The following is a 23,041-nucleotide window of genomic DNA, read 5'->3' as shown; positions in this document are numbered from 1 at the left end:
CAGCGTGCGTCTAAAATACGGAGTGGAGGTGGCAAAACAGCCCACAATGGTCCAAGTGTATTTATTTTCTTACTATTTTACATAAATATCTGTTAAAGAACACCTAATAATAATTAAACTTAATTATGTTAAAAACCATTGTCCATTACCATAAGCACTACCAAAAATGTATTAAAAATTAGTTATAAAATTTGAGATCTGGGTAAATCATGACATGAAATTTTGACATTAAGTACCTAACGCGAACTCAGGGAAATGACAATTTTACTCATCGTTGTTATACAAATGAAGTTGTTTCATTATTAATGTCGGTACAAGATTCAGATTCATAGAACACCGAAAAGCTGAAAATGTTTAGGCCTTTTTGATATAAAGAACATTGCTAAACAATTACTACAACAATTAAGCGTAAAATAAAATAACTACAATAAAAAATTTCCAACAACAAAATCTGCATGTTGTTCCGATTAAATTTGTTTGTTACAGATTTCATTGCACGATAACCTATTGCTAATTTATTTGAGGTTCTAGATTGCTAAAATAAATAACGGTTAAATCAGTATGAATTTTTACCCCAAAGACTTTTTTTACAAACATTGGTAAGCTATTGCTTATTTTTTTTTATACTGTCGAAAATATGCTTTGTGTATAAAATTTTTTATTATTTTATTTTTGAAGTTTTCTAGAAAAGTAAGCGTTTGGAAGTTTAAATTATTTAATTGGATGTACTCTTCGTGACGCAAGTACAAAATGACTATCCTCATTAGTACTATTATTTTCAGTTAGCTTGTATGAATTCTCAGAAATCTGGTTGTATAAAAATAATGAAGGAAAATTTACATTTTGTACAAAATAAAAAGATAAAAAGTAATTATGTAAAACTATAATAAAATATTACAAGTAAAACTGAAGGATCTACTAAAAAACCTAATATGCACAACCGAGCTCAATTAAAAGACGAGATTACAACTTATGTACAGTGGATGACAATGATTATACCTATTTTAGCGAATAAAATATTTATAAGTGGCAGCAGGATAGATCCCATCGATCACAAAATATCACTGTAATAAATCATTAAAATATTTACCGTCGTAGTTACACCAGTTTAAAAATATTTGCAAATACAGATCTCTCCTGGACGCACTGATAAATATTCAACTTTAAATAATAAAATTTCAATCATTAGATATTCAATAAAAATTTAAAATACGTACTTCACAAGTACTGGACATAAATTACAAATCTTGAAGTATAGTTACAACACAATAGTAATTATATTACACGAAAATTTATAGATGACAACCTCAAACCTCCGAAGTATGCGTACTTCCAAATAGTTGTGTTCAAATCTGTACGTGCTCAATATTTTCCATTCATCAAAGCAAAATTCAAATAATAAAGAAAACGAAAACCGTACACGATAATTTCCCTTTACATAAAATCCTGTGACACACGATCAGGACCGAGTATGATTGTGCATGACATGCATTGAAAAAAATCATATAAAGACTTGTAAAAAAATCACAGTAAATTCAATCAATATACACATAATAACACAAGAGAACGATAATGATTGCAGCATATAATGCACAGTCATATTATGCGAAAAAAAAACTTCTAATGTGCGTTGATACTAAAAGAGAAAACTGTTTAAAATTAGATGGTGTTTGGTGGTTTAGGACGATGCCGTCAGGTACCATTTCCGAAAGATACAATATGAAGATGATGTACTGTCCGCATGATGTAACAGGTACAACAAATGCAAAGGCGACAATGGCTGGCTAATCAGTTGACTCCGCCGGTTGCTACCTACAATTAAAGCCAACATGTCAACCGTCGAATCTCCACACCCTTAAAACAACAGAAACAAACAAATTGTCGCGAGATGCGAAACGTGCTGCAAACAACGTCAGTTACTGTTTTAGAAAAATTTAAAGGTGTTTACCACAGTAGTCGATTCGACTCGACTTCTTTTCTGCTCGTTTTACCGCTGCTGCGACTTGATCCAAAATTTCGAACCATCATACGCGAATTAAAAAAAAAAGAAAAAACTCGAACGTGACAAAAACGCAAAAGAAAAAAATTCCAAAACGAGACACCACCAGTCTCGAGTAAAGGTAATTTCGAAGCGAGCACACCTTTCGTCGATTTTCGTTCTATTCTACTTTTATTAGACAGACAAAAACTTAACAGTGTTACATCACAGACAGCATTACGTTTCTGACGTATTCGCAGTTGGTCTTTAGCCAATATCGGGATGCGCCCTGAAATTTTCCACATGCCCTTCAAATCCGAACAAACTGTTAAATTTTAACACCCGTCGGATGGACCGCCGTCCGACTTACCTGTGACCGATTATGCCGTTAATTGGTGCTGATACGGTTGGCACCATTTCAAGTTCGACGAGCAAGGGAAAATGGTCGGAGAAAACGTGCGGATGCGGACAGCCAATGACTTTGTTCTGCGTCAACCAATCGGACGACAGAGGTCCCAGCAAACCTAAGGGTGTCATTGTTTGTTTAGCGTAGAAAATATAGTCAATAATGCCCTTAAAGTCGAATCTGAAACACACGACGCCAGATCGTACACACCGAGACTCGGCCGAGGCGCAATCGTGAAACACTCACGTGTAATTTGTGAACGGCATTATCTCATCATTGTAGGCAGAAGCGAGCTTGAAGGAATGTGTAAATTCATTGGGTTTATCACAGCTCAGGATCTTCTCCAGGCATTGTTTATAACTAAAGTCTTTGAAATCCTTGTGATCTTGTGAAACTCGCCCGGTGCCCAAGAACTCTATCACGCCCGAATCCGGCAGAGAATTGAAATCGCCGCACAAAACCAATTGTATGCTGTTCGCATCCGCGTTCACGTTTTCTGATGCCTTCAACGTTTGAGCAGATTTCTCGAGTATCGTTTTGAGCTCGTTGCTCAACATCATCGTCTGGATCAGTTTGACGTCGCAAAACTCCGGATCCCAGTGGATATGTGCTGTGCATACTAGTATCGGCTGCTGGACGAACGGCGCATCCGCCGGAGCTACAACAAACAACGTGTGACCATCATAACGAACAAATCTCCACGACCCGACTCACTGTTCTCCCAAGCCGCTTCCGTCGTCTGCAAGAGCGCGGCCAGACCAATGTTGTCTTTCGGCATCACTCTGTTAAGCATGTGATCTAAACCGTCAGCGTTCGCCATCGCCAGCTGATTGAACTCCACCAGGTGCTCTTTGATTAGAGTGAACCTACAACACTTACCCTAATAAAACAACACTACAAACAATCGCCGGTTACTTTGTTGTTCTGTAAAATATGGCGCAACCGTCCACGTATTTTCTCTCGCTTTCCGCCATATGTTTCGCCCTCGATTTGGGCGAGTAGATACCCGCGTAGCCATCTTGTTTAAGTTCAGGTAAAAAGTAATTGTAAAATTGTTCCATTTCCACTTCTTGTAAGTTGATGATGTCCGCGCTATAATGTCTTATCTCTTCTAGGATGCCTTTTTTCCTATAGTCCCAATTTAAAGCCCAACTCGGACAGTAACTGTACATTTGTCGTGTAGCGTACTTATCACATAAAACATTATAACACATCACAGTGAAAATACCTACGAGAAAAATTGTTCACTCTCGATTCCCGACAGAACCTGCAAGACTTACATGCCGGTCGGGTGGATGATGGCCTAGCCAAAGGGATCCAAGGCCGAGGAGGTGGTGTAGGAGTCGTAACTGCAACAAAATCAATCGTAAAGTCAAATCCAAAAAACTGTTTTAAAAAAACAACCCCGCCGAGGTTTTTTCTCGATTTGACACCGTTCAGGAACCGCGAACGAGCTTTCGACGATCAAAGTCACACTTCGAGCGATTTAAGCTGAACTGTGAATTTTGAACGACCGATACAGTTCGGAAATTTGATCGAGAGAATTATCTTCGCTCTGTAATCGCTTCGATCTGGTCGTCTCTCCGTCCGGATCGAGTGCACTCGATTTGTGATCGTACAGGTCGTAAAACCGCTGCTTCTGTGTTACGCAAACGGCTTTTAGATCAATGTTACGTTACGAAAGAAAAGAAAAGGTTGAATAGGCGCGTAACCGGCGGGATGCACGGAATGTACGTTCAATTAAACGTTAGATCCGAGTTCCCTTACAAATCGTGGTCGCGAACAAGCGAAACATTCGTGGATACAATGCAACACTCATTACTCTGCGGTCGAGCATCTGCACCGTACAGGTGTGTGGAGTTTTTGTTATTAGAAAGTAAAACCGAAGAAGTGTCGGCACGTCGAATGGAGATCGTTACGAAAGAGTTGAAGAAAAAAAAACACTGGAAGAAAGTAGTTTTCAAGTGAACAATAATTGTAGAAACTGGCCAACAAAAGTAATATTGCGAAGGTTGCGTCGACCACAAAACTGGAAACGTGCGTACGCGTCAAACCTGCATCTATCTAAATGTTAATAAAACGTTATTCTTCGAAATGCCACGATCATAAATAGACTAACGCCGATATAATTCAGCTTTGCGACAACTGCGACTGGCATTTCTGTGTCGGCCGTGCCTCGGAGGGCACAAGGAGGAACTTCATCTGTTCAAATTTAATTTCGACTCGTCAACCTTCACACCCGAAGATTCGACATACACCACGACTGTGAAAGAGCCGCCGGATCCACTCGCGTGATTCGATTGTCCGGCAAAAAGCGCATTTTCGGTCGACACGGACTCGTTGGGCCGTCGATGGAGCGGAATCGTCGCGTTCTTCGACGATACGGAGTCGAAGAAATCGCTGGTTAACGAGCGCCGTCGTAATCGCAACGTTTCAAGAAAATGGGTCGTTGGGTAAAAAGATTAGGTCGCGTTTCACCGACGTCTCGCTGCATTTAACGCGGCTCTTTCGACGAGGTTCCCACAGTCGCGCACGTCTCGAAATTTTTGGACAAAGGCTTCGCTCGACCGCAGTAACGCAACACCTCCTGGTAACGATCGAGGACCGCGGGAATCGAGAAGATCTGCACACTTCCAACTGGGTCGCGCTTTTCCAATTTCGAATCGAACGTCGAATCGCACCTCGTGATATAACTACACTCGACTTTCACAAATGGTCAAAATGTTTACGTTGCGAATGAAAAAATTGTTTTGCTGTCGAGGTTTTGCCAACCGATGAGGAATGACGCGACGCGACCGCTTCTTCGCTCGGATGATCTCATGCGGCTTAATAATGGTTTAACTCTTAACTTTCACCTTTAGACCGAATACGGTTCCTTTGAGGAACACAATGTGGGAAGCTAATTGAAGTAATTGCGACAATCAACCGTATCAACCGTAACTACAACTTTCTGCAATCAAGACGGAACTTTTATCCGTTAAATGAAGATCGTCGAGAGAACAGCGCTCGCTGATACATATTTCTGAATAATGCACAATCATCTGTGGACTTTCCTGTTATTTATCTTAACCTTGGATCCTTTATGTTTATGTATAAGCGGACAATATAAAAGATTGAAGAAATTATTCCGAGAAATCTTAAGGTTCAATTCCGATTTGCAATTTTGTAGGGAACGGCCGCGTGAAAATTACACTTGTTACTACCTGAACAATAATTTATAAATAAAACAACTAAAAATTATGCGAAGAATGGTTCTCGGTATTACATAAATTCAATACGACATAGGTGCTCATTTCGGGTTTTTTAAAACCTTTTTTTTTTCTCGACGTCGTCATGTCAAGAAATGGGTTGGACCAAAGAGGCATTATATGCAGATGAGAATGGAGAATGACTGTGCAACAAACGTGATTTTCAAAAGAATCTCGTTAACTGGTCGCACCGTACCCGGAGAAAATAAAAGGCGAAAGATTTCATATTTCCATTCGATTCTGTCGATTTGCCACCTCCTGAAAAACTGATCCGTCCACACAATAAAATTCATTCGAAACTAAAAATAAAAAACCTCACAATTCAATATCACCGATACCAACTTTCCGTCTGGGTATTTCTCAAACCTCAAAAAACAACGAATGTCGCAAGAAATTATCCGTACGTACTTTGGTATTATTCCGACAATTTTGAAACCGAAACGTGCGAACGCACTTCAAGGACAATTCTTCGACGGATTCTGTTGCTCAATCACTCGAGATCGATAGCTCTTTCGATTCCCAAAAGCGGTAAATGTCACTACAATAGGTGCACAACAGAAGTTCTCATTTGGCGAACGAGGTGCGAACATTTTTGGCAAAAAATATTTGCATTCGTGGGTGCTAGAAAGTAGACGTTTGTTTGACGAGGGTCACCGGGTTAAACGGAGAAACATTCATCAGCAGTAATGTCAAGAAAGGGGAAGATCAACATCGATTAATTTAAGTCTTCGCTCCGGAGGCTAATCTTGAAGAATTCGGTGGCTCGGTTGCGAAACTGGAGAGAAATTGTGCATCGTCCCCTCTCGAAATCTTGAAAGCTCAGTTTTTGTGTTGCGCTAAATAGTATAGTTAAATCGTTAAATCCGTTAAAAGATCCACTTAAGATGCTGGCACAGTTCCCACTCTGCCGACTATGACGATTGCTCCTTTCTCTATTCAAAATTGTGGATTAATTACTCGAGAAAAATACAATACAGGCAACGGGTCTCGTTTCGAGAAAATCCTTCAGGACCGGTTCGGGAGATTTTTGACTTTTCATCGCTCATTATTCCAACACCTCCGTCTCTAATTACAATACAATCAGGGCGGACAAGCTGGCGAACTTTCTCCTCGTTAATATCTAGAGAAACACCATCAGCATGCACGGAACCTCTTATTCGGGTTAAAACATGCCCAGATGCAAAAAGGAAAGTGTCTCAAGTTAAAGCGCCACAAACCGATTTATCCGAGTGAAGGATTCAGCCAAGCATTTGACCTTGTTTTCGGACAGTTTGGCTTCAACTGAAACGATGACTAGCAGAATGAGAATTACAGAGCAGACACGGAACACCATTCGAAAAAATCTGGGCTGCATACCGCGATCGCGACAAAATCCAACCGAAGTGACACAAGTGCACCACAAAACCTCCACGTAATTGCTCGTTCTATGGAGAATTGCGTCAACTTTCTACGTAACCATCTCTGACGATTTTCTTGTGATCGCAGATGCCAGATGAGACAAATTAATCTGTCGGCCGGGGGCACCTGGACCTCCCCGCCGGTGGAGGAAGCTCTTTTCCGCCTTTTCGACGCACATCGAAGGAATTCGTCGACAGGTTTTTCATAGTTTAACGAGAGCGAGGCATCCGCGAGGTCGACTACATTCTACAATCCACACTATAAACAATGTGAATGTTCTAATAATCTAATGCAGGGTGTGGATCTCGGAGCGGCACAAAAATCGAGTGTCTTTGCCCGGGAAGGTGTGACACTTCCGGCTGTCCAAATCTGATCGATTTTTGGTGCGATATTCGAAAGTGCACCGGTCTTGTACATATCGAAAATGGTAAAATGTGGTCATCCACGCAACACCGCCTCAGTCGGCCGATCGATTGCTTTGAATTGCCGAGTTCAACCTTCAGGAAATTCGTGTGCACAGACGAATAATTATATCCGAGACCGGTAATTGCAAATAACAGTCCGAGAACACATCCATGTTCGCCGACACCGAATGAATTTGTAAAATATTGAACCGTGTAGAGTTATCAAGCCCGCATTGCAATCACTTTAAGAAAATAATAGGAAATGCACGTTCCTTATCTCCGAGCGCATACATCTCGCGCGCCCCGTTCGCATGGCTTTGGTTTCACTCGGCTCGATTGTTGCAAAAATTGTTGAAAATGGAACGCTTCAATTCCCAATAGTAACAATGCAGCATACAATGTGCGCACACTAACCTGGTTGGGACCGTTTACAAACGAAAAAAAATAATTAACAATCAACAATCAAAACAATGGTCGCACAACGTCGATACAAATAATTACAGTAAGGCGACCTTGTTCGGAAGCGATCGATCAAAATGTTGCCACTTTTGAGACGAAAAAATCGAATTACGAAATTTTCTCGCGTGCAACCTTGTAACAATCGAAAGATATGTAACGAGACTGAGACCCGGCAAAAAAGTACCGACTAATTGGACCACAATTAGAAAAATCACTATCATCAAGAAAATGTATTATCCTAATGTGGCCATGGTAACAAGTCATGTCTGAATCTGATTCAATTAGGATACACCACAATGGACTGTCCATCCATCAGTCGATCCGCCATCAAATCTTTTTTTTCAAGTCTTTGTTACCTTGCATACTCCTCTACAACAAAAATACAATGAAGCATTACCATTTTTCCACGAGATTGAGACAAGGCAACAATTTATCGCAAATACGTCCAACGATATTAATTGTCAAGGTTATCCTAAATCATACCGATTTAGATGCACTTTCCATATTGGTGCACCAATGTATTCGCACATGATTCATTCTGTATTGCACACGCAGCGAAGCCAATAATTACACGAGGGATGAAAAGATATACTTCAGTCCTTTGTCATATAATATACTATTATTAATTAATTGCCCGATAGTAGTTGGGACATCAGAACATATGGTTTACGTTGTACAAAGAAGAATGACCTAATTTTTCTGGATCAAAATACAGGTGTCCCAAAAGAACCGCCTTTCCTTGAAGGTACGTCATTTAGGGATGTGGTAGAGTGCTGGAAAAATATTTTTTTTTAAATCCTGACCCTCTGTTTAGGAAATACAGGGTGATTTTGAAAGTTGTGCAGATATTTTAATCACGAGCTACTGACTTCATGTGCAGTTAATTTCAAAATTATAGAGTACACCTAATATTCTACAGTGTAAAATGTACTTACATTTTTTTGTCAATAATCAATGTCAATTTTGACAAACCAAATGCTTAATCTAACCGAAAACGCGAAAGTGCTCATTCTTTCCAAATTAGAAGATGGGTGGTCCGTCCGAAGGGTAGCTCACTATTATAACATCGCCAAGAGCACCGTGCAGAGGATAAAACACACTATTATGGTGTTCTAAAATATCAACGACATTTTATGTTGTCAAACGTACCTAACCTATATAAAAAATATGACACTTAAATTTCAAAAAGGCATCTTTACATGTGAAAAAAACTGTAATAAATTGACTTCTTGATTTTTGAGGTGTACTCGATAATTTTGAAATTAACTGTAGAAAAATTCTATGTCAAAAAATAAAATTACATTAATTTTTTCTGAGTTACAATTTTTTTTAATTGCTTTTAGTTTTCTACGTTGTCCTACAACCTCGTAGGTAAAATTTCGGCACATTTTAAAAATACACCCTTGTATATCATGTTTTATAGAATGTACGCCAATGCAAAGTAACCTATAGGAAATATGCTTTAAAACAAGGAAACCGCATTGGTGTACGTTTTATAAAATATGATATACAGCGTGTATTTTTAAAATGTGTCGAAATTTTTAAACATTTTTTCCGAGTTCTACATGAAGCCAGTAGCTCTGTAGCTCGTGATTAAAATATCTGCACAACTTTCAAAATTACCCTGTATACGCAATTTTAAAATTTAAAAAAGGGAACGCTGTAACCTGAGAACTACCTCTACCTAGAAATACGTAATATCATTGTATTATTGAATACATTGGCAATCATTCTGATGAGCTTGAGAGGTAACACAACAATCAAACACTTCAACAATAACAGATTTTTTTTAAATAAATGTTCAAAATTTTGCCCATTTGCGTTTAAACATGCGTTGGCTCTTTTAACGATGTTGCCGTGAACGAGCTCAAGCATTTCGGGAGTCATTGTAGCAGCAGATGTTGAATTTTTTTAAGTATTTTTCAATACTCCATAATACTTCTAGATGACGCACCTTCAAGGAAAAGCGGTTCTTTTAGGACACCTGTATATTATACATCCAAATTTAGTGCAATCGGAAAAAATATTGTTGATTCTTCTTCACATGAAACTGAGTTTAACGAAACGATCTGCTTTAGAACACACAACGTACAGTGGGGAGCACGGAATTTCGCACACCAATTTGTATGTCATTAAAAAAAACTATCTAGTCTAAGCTTTATGGTCATTATAATCAATCATGATTTATGTGATCATGACTGATGTTTCACCTAAACTGTGACGAAACTGCCGCCAGTATCTCATTTTAATAAAATTATGTTAGTGAAATGTCCAGTGTGTGCGAAATTCCGTGCTCGCCACTGTACGTGTTTTGGGTACCTTTGTATTAAATTCCTAAATTTATCTGGCGTGAAGCTTTGTTGGCGTCGCCATTCACCAATCAATGTGAGCCTCGGAATGCTTCTCGAATTACTTCAACTTGGGCAATAAGAATCTTGATTACAAAATGTCAGGAAGATTTTTCTTTTTTACGTAGTTGTATCGAATCCTGGCGTGGTTCAAAACATAAATTATTGAAGACTCCATTTTGGAAGTCAAATTTTGTCGACCCGTGTTGTTTATTTTCTCGCAACATGTGAATCATCAGCGAGACAATTTTTCTTGGTACAGTGCAAACACAAAGAAACAGAATGTCCTGTCAAAAGTTGTGATTCAACCGGCATGATTTCTTGATTCCCTCGAATTCTGTCGTTACAACGGATCGTGCAAATTTTTGTGGTCGAAACTGTGCCGAAGGAAGTGATGCACTTCTGAGCAAGTAGCAGCAGCTTCCCGACAAGACCACCGCAAACGCGGAAATCCTACATTACCGCGACCAGCAGAAGAATCGCTTCTACCCCGATACTTTTGCATTCAAAAAGTGTGCTCTTTGTTATTTTTGCACGGACAACCTTCAACTGCACCTAACATCTAAAACCAAAATTTACGTGACGAGCGTGCGAACCAGTATCTCTTTCTAAGGTGTGAGGTGAGGTGTATTGTTTTGCATCGAGTATTGGCGACTCTTTTCATTTACCTTGAGTTCCAGCACCGTATTAGCGACGTTGTAACATGTCGTTTGCTGTTAAAAAATCGGATTAGATGTATTGTCTGGGTGGAGGACATTCATTGGTTTGCAAGTCACTTTCGATGGGTATACATGGACATACGTGCCTGGTACAGTTGATCGACCCATCCGACAAAATAATACACCTCCAACAAATTAATATTGCCACGCTCGCGGACTTTCTACCTTTCTTCCCCAACGTATCCCCGACCGATTAAAATTAAAATTGTAACAAGCCGAAAAACCGGAGCCGTTTTTCTCTTTGTTATCTCCTCTTAGTATCACCGGAGCGGTGTCAGCTACCAATCGAGCGGCGTTTTCCAATTATGATTCCAACACATAATTACCGGTATGGAGTTCGTATGAGTAGAATTCGTAAATTCCTGCCAACGTTACGAATAAAATTGCAAGGTACGCTGTACGCAAAAGTGCATTACTTAACGATAATGACGGCGTACGTTTTTCCATGTGTTTGTTACGAGATACGTTTTATTAGTTATTCGGAATTAATAAAGCAATTTTTGCTCTAGGTTTTCCTTTTACTGCAGAAAACAACACAACCTTTCGTTCGACAAGTGGAAACCGCAAACGGGCGTTGCACAATTCGAACGATATCGCAAAAATTACGTTGAAATGGGTTAGGAAAGGTGCACGCATAATGCGGAATGCATTTTGCACCAGGATATTAAAAGCGATAAATATGCAACGATACATAGATAAAACAGTAATTTGGTGCCAGCACAATAATTGTTTCTGGCGAATTAAAAGTCGTTTTATTAATAGAGGCATTTATTAACGATGTATGTATAATCCGTAAGACATAGGGTGCATACATCTCCTATTTGCTATCGCCGTCAGCATTCAGTAACAAAATGCAAACTAACATACTTGAAAATTAAAGTAAAATACTTAACATAAGTATTTTTTGCCTTAAGGTAGATTTAAAAAGTAGACTAAACGAAGACACAAAGGTAAAACCTAAACTATACAATCGGTAATCATTAAATAACGTGAAACATAAATAAAATGGGAAGAGAGAGTGCCAACCGACCATTCAAAAATTTGTTGCACGGTCGGCCGATTTTCCGTATGGACCAGTAAACTTTACGTAGAAAGTTCCCTACACAAAGTTTTATAATGATACAGGCGGAAAAAACCTAGTGACGAAGAGTGAAAGCTAAAACAATACAATAAATGAAATCTTCTTGAAGGGAGAGAGATCCGAGCCACCTCGAATCGAGATCAAATTTTCTCAAGAACGATTACTCCTCCGATGCAAATTTACACTCGCTATTTACACTCGCCTCGTCGCACTCTTTGCCGCAAAATCTGGCGTCGCCTTCAGAGTTACTTAAAATTCTGTCAGGACATTTCGGCGAGGCACGCACATTCTCGGCACTCGACGACGAAAAGAATTTAATTTCAATGTCACGATGTCCGTTTAAGGACGTCACAATTTCCGTGGAAACCTCCAGATCGCCCGGCGAAGACGACACCGTCTTCGGGTGGTCCTCCTCGAGAGAGACCGAAGACATGCCGCGCACCAGACAGCTGTGCTCCAAATCTTTGGAAGCACCGTACCTCGGCAGGAAACTGTCCACTTGCACGTTGAACTGGAAGCTCTTGGCCTTGGGGGCCGTCAGGAACGGGGAGTAACAGTTCCTGTCGACGTCCCAGATCTGGCCGGCGGGATCACAGTAGCGACACTGACACACGGTGGTCGACTGGTTGCCGTTGATGTCGACGGCTTCGTCCAGCTCCTCCACGTCCTCGAACGAGTGGTGGAGTTGCGGAGTTTCGGACACGTCGAACGCTTCGTACTTGTTGACGGGTTTGGTCGACGGCGGACTCGCAGGAACTGAAGCGTAGGCGTGCGGGTCGAAGACGAAGGGGCTGTAGGGTGGTCTGAGGATCGGGATCGTGTCGATGTCGGGGCTGGCGCTGTCCGTGGAGAAGCCGCCTTCTTGGTTGAGAGACCGTCCGATCAGCCCCGGCTTCCTCTCCTTTTTCCGGCGCTTCCTCGGCTTGATGATCCGCGGGAGGCAATTGTCCGAATTGGCCGATCCCGAGCTCTCGTCACTGGCCACACTGACAGTGTCCACAGCGGCACTCCGATTCTCGACACTCTTTCCGCCTGACTTGGGCTTGCCGTCGAAAGTCCTGGTCGGAGCGTTTTTCACTTTGTTCCTGCGATTGTACGTCTTGGTGAGGATCAGGGGGGCCCCTTGGGTGTGAACGGCGAGCCGCGCCAGGGGATTCTGCTGATCGTCGGTCTTCGGCGACGAACTCCTCACCTCCTGGTCGGTCCTCCTGTTGCGCTTCTGGTGGTTGGCGAACGAGATGAGGGGCATGCCCCCGGCCCATCCGTCCGCCGAGTTGCATCTCTGCACGCGGAACCTCCCGTCGTAGTAACTTCCGGGGTAGACATCCGGAAGCCTCGAGTAGTACACCTCGCGGGAGCTTATGTTGACCGCTTTCGGCCTGCTCTGCGATATCAAGCACGCACCGATATACTTTTCCACTTCCAGAGTGCCCGAGGACGCTGGGCTCATGGCAATCGGCGTGTTCGCACCAACCGTCACATGCCGACGTTTGCCACACGATGACGATCTGCACACCACGGACTCCGTTCGAGCACTGGCCCGTCAGACTCTCCGAGTCCGGTGCTCCGGTGCCGCGCGACGATATTCTCGTCCCACCACCGACTGTCGCTGCACTAACCTACTTCTGAAGCGGGCTGAAACTCAAACAAAGAGAGCGCACCGAAAGATCCACCCACACAACTGGGTCACAAGTTTAAATTGTAGGACGCCGGAGAAATGCACCCCCCGTCGGAGGCGGGCTGGAGATGTTGCGGAGGAGCAGCGGTACCGGCCCATGGCCCCGATTTCTGACCCTATTCGTTTGTGGGTCACTATCTGGGGTCAACTTCGACACCTTCTAAACAGAACCACCGTAGCGGTCGCTTCTCGGATGCGACGACGACTTATCGACGGGCTGTGACCGCATTCGACAACGCCACATCCTCCGATTGTTTCCCACAACAATTCAAAAATCCCAGCGCACCCTTCCAACCGCCAAGATATTCCTTCTTCTTCTTCTTCTCCACCACCAACCACCGAACCGACCGTCCAAAAATAAAAAAAATTCTTCGACTCTCCGCTCGATCGATTCGGCTTAGAAAAACTCGTCACAGTTTCCTGGATGTGAAGGCGCACCGACCACCCAATTAAGAATCGGATAATTAGTGCCGCTAGGTGAGTCGGAATTGCTGTGCCAGTAGACTAGATAAAGTGACTCGTCTGCCAGAGAATCGAGGTTTCCAGTGTAACTGCTCTCCCATTGACTTGTTTGTTCGCAGCGATCATCTGAAGCAATTTAATGTCAGCTGTAAATTATCCAACTCCTCCCATCAACGGAACCATCGGGAGCACCTCCGACTGATTACTATCACCGCACGAATTTATTTCTTATTTAATTTAACCCAGCTTATAAACCTACTTTCACTTGTACTCTTCATCAATTTGGATCGTGTAAAACATGACTCCCTTCCAACAGACGATCACAATAAATTTCCATTAACCCCGAAACGAGGAAACGACTTTTTTTCACCTGCACCAAACACCTGCCTTGGTAGCTAGCACCTGAGCACCTTGTCTCTCGTGGAGGCTACTCTATTAGGTGTTGTACACGCCATGTACAGAACGAGTTGCCGGTCTGTATCTGCTGCTGCAGACGCGTGCTACCTCCACAACTAGGCGAACCCATCAAATGGGCTAGGTCGGTGCAAATGGTGGCGGCGAAGGCTAACTGCACCGTGCTTTTATGAAATCGACATCTGAATTTCAAATTACGACGGGTTTCGTGCACGAGGGATAACAGATGCATCAATTTCTTTCTTGCACACCGTAACAACGGATAAATCCCAAATCGAGAAACTTTCAGGTCCGGCGTCGCATCCGCATCCTCGAACTCTCGAAGAACTGAAAAATTCCACCGAGGTCCTCTTCGGAGCGGGCTGTCCGAAACGAGATTCGACTAATCGAACCGCCGCACAAGACATTTATACCACCGATATTGTTAAAACAACTCCGCTAATGCAATTTACGAGAACATAAATGATTTACGTGACATAAAACTGAACATGTCCGTTACGTTGCACGACTAATAAACACTTAAATATGTGCGGCGCATTCAGTGGTGTGCGTGTTAAAAAAAATAATTAATGCCGCTACACTCATAACAATTACGGCAAACTATACATTTTTAATTTAACGGACTCTCGAGGATATCCGTGTTAGCGGGTTAGTCTAATGCCAAAAGTAAACATGAACCTGGACGACTGGAGAAAAAGAAGATTGTACTCGTCGAAAAAAAAATTTCGACAAAGTAAACCACTTCGACGCGGATGTCGAGGAAAAACCACGACGCGACGTCCAGTACAGATTTCTATTTGGACAAGTCGTTAGTCATCAACCGCACACAGAAATTGTGTACCATTTCCGGTAAAACCCCGGAGCGCGAGCAACACCGCATAATTAAGTATTTATAACAAGACGAAAGACGTAAAACTTTGGTTAATTAGTAGTAATATGTAATTTCACCGGAAACGAGGCACTTTCAGAATTCTGTTGCACTTTCTTGTGCGCGCATAAAAAAATTCGATCTAAAAAATTTCGCATTTTCGCGTAACGTGTGCGACATGTGGTCGATGTCCTTGTTATCTTCCGTGCCCAATAAAAACAATCGACTTTTTGATAGCTCAACCGTGTAGAGAAACCGTAATTCGCCATTTCTGTAACTGCAGATCTCGTGATAAAAGTAACATTTTTCCAAGAGAAAAAACATTGTCGTAGGAATCTGGTGTATCGTTTTATTGTCTTGGATCTAAGAATTGAAATTTGAATACGGAACACGGCACTTTTCCAACAATAGTACAAAACGTTTTACGAAACCGACCATAAAATAAATTACGAGTTCTTCCTTTTTGATACTCCACAGTACCATCAGGAATCGATTACTTTATTTTTACAACCACCGATATCATTCTCCCCGTAATTACCTCGCTTATTTAGATTTATCTCGTCGATTCGCGGTGTCTCGAACGTAATGAAAATGCTCGAAAAAGATACGTTTTACGTTAAAGCCAATCAAGGTGAAACAAAAAGTTGATTGGTAATTCTAGCAAACCTTGAGACAAACCGCTAACCCTGAAGGAGTGAAATAGTGAAGAGTACTCGCCAATTGCGACAAAGTACGAGAAGCCATGACTGTTACACTTTAGTGGAAAACTTCTCAATTTTTTTTCTTCGAGGTTTGGAAGTGCCTGCCGCCACTCCATTTTCCACTAAATTAATTTAACGCCAATTACCGCTAAAAACCGCCACACCAGCACCTGCCTGCCATGTCCCCTTCGTCGAACCGAAGGTCGAAATGTGTATTTATCTTCATTACATTAAACGCGGCATTGAGAAGTTCCATTTTTGGTCACTTCGCCCTTCTAGCCGCAGAAAATAAAAACATCAAAGGAGCCACGACTCGCAACGAATACAAAGTAATTTTTTAAAGACACCGAGGTCTTCGTGGAAATAGACAAAGAAGAAAAATGGTCGTTAACGACGTCACTTTATCTAGTCCGAAATCAGACCCATTCCTATTTCTGTATCAAAATACTTTTTAGAGAGAACGCACCGTTGTGTGTAAGAACATTCCATTGCGAAACCTCTTGGATGCTAACAAACATGAAAACATCATTGTTATCTAAGATAAAGCAACTAAAATGTTAAAAACGTGACCCAAGTAAATTATTTCGAGACCTCATAATTTCGCAACAATCGGTACCTGTACACGATGAATGAAAAATCTCAAAACAACATCGCTCTGTTCGATCCGTGCGTACAAATATTCGCGTATGCAACGACTTTTTAAACAGAATCAATTGTCACTGTCAAGGTTAGAATATCCAAATTTGTGTACGATAATTAGAGATACAAACAACAAATTTGGAATTTATCCACGGCAAACAATTTTTTTGGGGGAATTTCAACGCATAATCGGCGCCGTTAAAGGATCACGAGACGATTTATAAATGTTTAAAAGCTTGCGTGCACTACCAATAAGAACTTTGTCGATTTCACTGAAAGTATTCCACGTTTGATAACCTACTTCGCTCTGCTTCCTAATCAGATGTTGAACGCGTGGGTACGAAGAAGCCTTAAAGCTACATCAGCACCAAGTGGAAACGCTTCAAAAGTAATTTCGGACGAGGAGTAATTGTCCAGACCGAATAGGTAAAGACGAGTTTTATTCGTGGCAGAAAGCAATTTTGTCGGAAAAAAATATATGCATTGTTGTTGCAAAATTCCATATTTCACCGACTATCAAAAAACTGTTAGCCTACTAATTAGGCAAAGTGAACAATATAGAACAAATACTGGCAATTACCTTAAACTACCGTTGGGTTGAAGACCCACATACACATGGTACAGAACGATTTGGCCCGTTAAGCTACACGCCCTAGGTCTGCCGCACGACACCGACAAAAATGTTTAAACCATAAAATAAACAAGAAGACTGTTAACGATTGTCATTTTTCTAAATTAAAACACAGAAAGTGTCACGAGTTACGAGTCGTCATCCGCGGCAGAGTTTTTACATCGAACGTAACATCAGAGAAAACCACAAATCTGGCAGGAAACGAGATTTGTGAATCGCGAAAAAAAATCTCCCTCCAGCGACCAATTACCTAAAAATCTGACTTCTGAAACTTTATTTCCCAAGAACGAATCTTTCAAGGATGCGAGCAACAGAACAGTTGCAAAACATTTTTCCTGTCGGATGATTCAAATCAACAATTTACTTTCCCATCTTCGAAAAATAACACAACGGTTACCGAAGACGATAACGGACCACCGCCGATTACTGGCTCGATAATTATCCGATTCCGAAGATGGGTGCCACCGGTCCTCGACACGTCTGAACGAAAAATCTTTTTTGAGGAAAATCTCGAACGGTGGCACCTCCTTCGCACGCGCAACGGTATCAACTGTTACAATTACGGTTGATGGTGACGGCGGTTCTTTCGGCGTTAGACATTCCAAATTCGACGGCTGGATCTTCGAAATGTTACGTGGGACGGTGGCAGTCGTGCGATACACAAAAATCTCGAATAATAGTTTCTAGGACGCATAAATTGCGAGAGAAAGGAACGGGACGGTCTCTGATTCATCTGATCGATTTCGCACAACAGCAAATCTAAATCTGCGGATTTTTTACGTCCGCGACACCGCTCTCGTTACGACCAACGTCTGTTTCTGAATTTTGCGACGACTTAACGATGTCAGTCCCAGATTCGGCAACGGTCGAAGAGAGTCCCCCGCGCGCCGATCGAACCTACTTCCCGGCAATTAGAAATTGGACCGAGATCCATTGCGGTTATTAAAACAAACTCGCATGCGACCATTTCTGCAATCCTCGTGGACGGGAGAAAGTCTCTCGATTGTCCCTCCCGTGGAGGATCTGGACGTCAACCTCGCAAAATCCGCGATGTTTTACTGTACGTAACGGAAACAAAGAATAATAAAAACTAAGACTGTTATAACGCTTGTTTCGGAGAAAGCTCTCGCACGTCTCATTATCATAAACGATACGACCAGTTATTATTAGCGGCCGATGCAAATTGAACCGTAATTTAGCGAAAAAAAATAATGGTAACACATTACATTTTCACTGATACATAACAGTAACAATTAGAGAGACGTAACGGATCCTCCTGGATCGACGACCACCTACTTTACGCATTTCTTCGTCATCCAAAAAACTGACACACTGCTCCGGCAGTCGAGGCAATTAGAAGTGGAAGGTCGACGATTTTTAACAGAATCGATCGGAGACGAGCCGGTTTACAAATTTCGACCTTTAATCATCGAGGAAGCAAAACAGCCGTGCCCGATTCTCTCACTTGTCACAATGGGAATGGCATTCGAAAAGGAAAATTGCACCGTATTTAGATATGTTTCAATTACCATCATTCCAAGGTAACCTTTCGATGAACTGTGAAAGGAAATCGCTTACGGAAATCACGGATTCCCTCGCTGGGAGTTGTTTTCGAGATTGCATCGGATAAATTTTTGTTTTCACTTAAATCTTCCTCCAAGAAATTGACCTATGAACGGACGAAATTGCGCAACGAAACAATCTACGATCGACTGCACGCGGACACTTAATTACACTTTAGAAACTAATTTTCGCGTAATTGCCAATCACAATGGACCGAGCGCTAATTAAATCGATTGCGAAACTTTCTTTCATTAATTTAAAATATGAAAAAAAAGACATCTGATATGACCGGGAACAATGGACAGGTAGCTTTCTTTTTTAATATGTTGCTGATTTATGTAGTGAATTAATTATCGAAGGAATAAATTATTCAGGTGCGACATTATCGAAACGCGAACGACTTCATCAATTTCCGTTAATTCTCAACGCACGTTATTAATTCAGAAAACCTTCTAATGTGAAAGGTGAAAAACGTGCTTGGCACCGAAGATGGCATTAACGCTGCCAGTAATTATTATCTCCGAAGACGGTGGTCTTCTGGCGTGGGTCGCGTTTCATCATCGATTATTCAACATTGTCGTCGGCAAAAATCCGCCAATGCACAAAACCGCAACTAGTTCAATTTTTACGGTTGGCTTTCACTCGCAAGTGCGAAGCGTAATTGCGAGAGAAAGCTGGATCGAAAGAAAATCGTGCGCGCATTCGGTCCCGGCGAGGACCCTCTAGTTGAAAAAATCCTACCTTGTAAGTTGTCTAGCATGAAAGTGAGCAGCTTCTGCGTCCCATTGGGTTCAGCGTAAATGTTCATGATGTCTTTACTGAGCGGATTTCCAATTAACCCAAGGACCATGAGATTGAACAGCTTGCCCAGTTCGTACGGCAGAATCCGTAATTGGTTATGACTCAATTGCAGTTCCCTGGAACATCCGAATTCTAACTTAAAAAACGGAATTATTTTCAAAATATGAATTACAAGGGACTTACACTCCGGCCTGCGTGAAGGAATTGACAGAGGAACTTGGAAGAAAGGAGGAGGTATTGAAGGCCTTATAACGCAGGTTTTGAAAAGAGAGAACAAAACGTGATGTTATATATGTTGTCTTTAGCAGCCCCACAACACGGCTATAAAAATTAGGTTGAAATTATACTTTTCTTTTTTCTATTATCGTATGCGATAACGAATTATAGTTACAAGGTGTTCAGCTGCTGTTTTAGCCCGGGGTACTTGCAATTGTGAAAATAACTGTCAAACATTATGTACCACGTTTAGCATAAAACACATTCTGCTGCTGAAAATTATCATAACCAAAAATAAACGATCAGTTTTGGAAATTTTGTTCGAATCGAGGCACATCCGCCACTTACGTGCTTTCAACACACAAACGTCGTTCTTACATTTTAAGAACGTCGACGTCTGTGGCCATCTCTGCACGTAAATGGAGCCCGCTAATTGACTCGACAATCTCACAAAGTTTACAACAAAAAAATACACATTAATGTAACTGTTTCTGTACGCTTTCGCGAATAATAAATACACCGAGTTATTCACCCCTCAATACAAATTTAATATTCGACAAAATTTACGCGGCGAGAACGCCACCCAAACATTTTACGCTGAATTAACGATCAGACTTTAAATCTAATCGACCACTGATAAATATGCAGCACCGATACTTGCTTCGAGATTTTACATTTTCGTACCTCCAAATACATCTACCGGAGTCGGCTGAATATAAATTTGCATCGGTTGTAATTTTTTACATTCATCGCGTCCAATCCGAATCCGGGCCATAAATCAAATTGCCTTTTCTAGTCTGAACACCTTCCGCACCTATCGGCTCGTATAGATCGTCGATCGTGCGCTGGCTTACGAATTATCCAAACGCAAAACGACAAATCACTCGGGGCATTTTTCAAATGTTGAATCAAACACTAACCTGTCTGCTCGATCAGTGCTGACCTCTGTCGAACGCTGAAGGATCAATTAAACAGTTTTGATTCGGTCCAATAAACTCTCAATACGTTTTGTACACAAAGACTTTTGAAAAGCGCGTCGAAACCGACCTTCACCGGTGCCGAAGGTTTTATCGTTCAATGCCACTTTAATCTAAATTATATGTACACGTGTAAGTTTTTACAAAAAAAAAACAAACTTTTCGGTTAAAATTTTTATGGAAAATCTAATTCGACTCGAGTAAACTACACACGCTAAGAATAAACACACGAGGGGTGAGTCAACGGGAAGAACATCTTTACTGGGTGCTTTATTTAGCTATAATACTTAAAAATAGAGTTATTTGTACGGATCGAAAAGCGCTCCGCATAGATGTTTGCGATGATCTAGCCGTTCTCCGGATGATCACAGAATTTTCCATTTAACAAAAATATTCATCCCAGAATCTGCCCGTTTTTTTGTAAAGTGCTGACAAAAATAATTAACAGGAACCGTTTGGAGTACGTCACAAAAAAGAAATCAAATTTTATAAATATGTTTTTCGAAATTGAGTCCGTTTACTTAGTGCGGTCGCCGGTCACGTGACCCGCGAAGAGTCACGTGACTGGAGCGTCGCCATTTGCACAAGAAATCGACCAGATTTGACCGACCGCCGTTCACCTAACGCTAAAACAGACAAAATTAACGCATTCGGACTGAATTCTGGTTAACGACTGTGCGAAAATCACGAGCGATATTAAATTTATATTGAGTGAGTCAGTGTAAACAGGGCGATCTAAAAATAGTTGAGAAACATTTTTTTTATAATTACATTTTAACGCCTTCCAAGTGACAGCGGGCGCAGGCTCTGGCCTGTACTCACCTGAGTTGTATGAGTTCGCCTAGCTCTGCTGGCAACGAGCGCAACTTGTTGGATGACAAATCTAAGTTCCTCAAGTTGACCAGTTGGCAAATATCAGGTGGTAATCGTTGAAGGGAATTATTTTTTAAATATAAAGCTGTAAGATGGGTCATTTGAAATAGATTAGAACTTAAATTCCGTATAGTCCCTGTTATCTCCAATTCTGTCCAAAATGACTTTTTACCAGCCGCTTGATCTTCAGCAGACATGTAGGTGTGAGTTCTTCTATTAGAACCATTGTTCTCATACTTGCTGTCCTTAGGATTGCGTGGCATAATATATCCTACAATGGGAAAACACATTTTACTACATCCAGCTAGGAATCAGCGAAATGAACAGAATTAATTAGATCACTAGAATTTCGCGGAAATGTCATTGTTACAGCTACAATCACTTGTTTACAACTTTGATAATTACAAATCACCAAGTACAACCTCAGCTCTGATCTGGCATCTGCCAGACTTGTAAATAGAGTTATCCGATTTGTTTTTACGGCCGGGACTCGGTAAAACGTAAAAGTTCAACAAACTCTTGATGACCCTGTAAACAAGGGAAGCCTGAAGAACTGGATGGCTTGGAGCGCCCGCTCGACACGTCCGGTGTCTTCGCGACGACCTGACCCGTCAAACCCGCAAATTCCCCCGTTCCCTTTCGATATTTCACGCGTTCACTCTATTTACTCACGGTACGAATGGCATGACGCACAAAATTGTTAACTGTAGAAGACATCAACAGGGATAGACGAGCAGTTTATTTGGGCGGCCGCCACGACCTCGACCCACTTATTTCGGTAAAGATAACCTCATCTGCACTACTAATTACCTTCATCTACTCCTTAATTAATTATAAATAGCGGAGATATGTACAAATAACTTTTTTTGGGATATTCACTTTATACACAACACTTCTCCATAAAAAGCCAGATTCCAGGGTTGCAACCTTTTTGACACCGACAAAATCCCTAGACACGGACGCACTGATTGTCATTTAATGACGTTAGGTTCGCAACGTGACCGCGAAACGTGATAATTACGAAATACGAGCGTGAACGTGGGGGCTTTGTTCGACACATGAAAAGAAACATGCCTCGTTAGGCGCTCGTTAACGAAAAATACGCGTTTTCGAACACGCTTCTTCCCGCTTCACTACTCACAATTTATCTGAGATTTACGTCACCTCGCATTTATCT

General features: G+C 41.5%; 2 protein-coding genes across 11 annotated transcripts; both read right to left on the bottom strand.

Moving 5' to 3' along the window:
• Positions 1–45: 45 nt before the first annotated feature.
• twin (CCR4-NOT transcription complex subunit 6-like twin) lies at positions 46–23,041 on the bottom strand. 10 transcript variants are annotated; one of them, XM_069053589.1, is made up of 10 exons: positions 22,675–23,041; positions 21,814–22,135; positions 19,982–20,119; positions 19,739–19,914; positions 3,665–3,733; positions 3,300–3,612; positions 3,099–3,250; positions 2,631–3,042; positions 2,349–2,564; positions 1,828–2,286 (listed from the first exon to the last, which is right to left on the bottom strand). In XM_069053589.1, exons 2-10 carry the CDS (start codon positions 22,125–22,127, stop codon positions 2,199–2,201), a joined length of 1,878 nt encoding a protein of 625 aa, XP_068909690.1. In that variant the 5' UTR covers positions 22,128–22,135; positions 22,675–23,041; the 3' UTR covers positions 1,828–2,198. The 10 variants fall into 10 exon arrangements, with proteins under 10 accessions (XP_068909692.1, XP_068909690.1, XP_068909688.1 ...); XM_069053591.1 differs by lacking the exons at positions 1,828–2,286; positions 22,675–23,041 and adding an exon at positions 46–1,812 and having other exon boundaries at positions 21,814–22,628; XM_069053587.1 differs by lacking the exon at positions 22,675–23,041 and having other exon boundaries at positions 21,814–22,633.
• LOC138134977 (uncharacterized) lies at positions 11,711–14,915 on the bottom strand. Its single transcript, XM_069053604.1, has one exon. The coding sequence runs from the start codon at positions 13,489–13,491 to the stop codon at positions 12,202–12,204; it is 1,290 nt and encodes a 429-aa protein (XP_068909705.1). The 5' UTR covers positions 13,492–14,915; the 3' UTR covers positions 11,711–12,201.

Source organism: Tenebrio molitor, chromosome 7, assembly GCF_963966145.1.
Source record: "Tenebrio molitor chromosome 7, icTenMoli1.1, whole genome shotgun sequence".
In the NCBI taxonomy this organism is placed as follows: Eukaryota; Metazoa; Arthropoda; class Insecta; order Coleoptera; family Tenebrionidae; genus Tenebrio; species Tenebrio molitor.
Note: the sequence above shows the minus strand (reverse complement) of the source record. Positions and strands in the feature narration are given on the sequence as shown.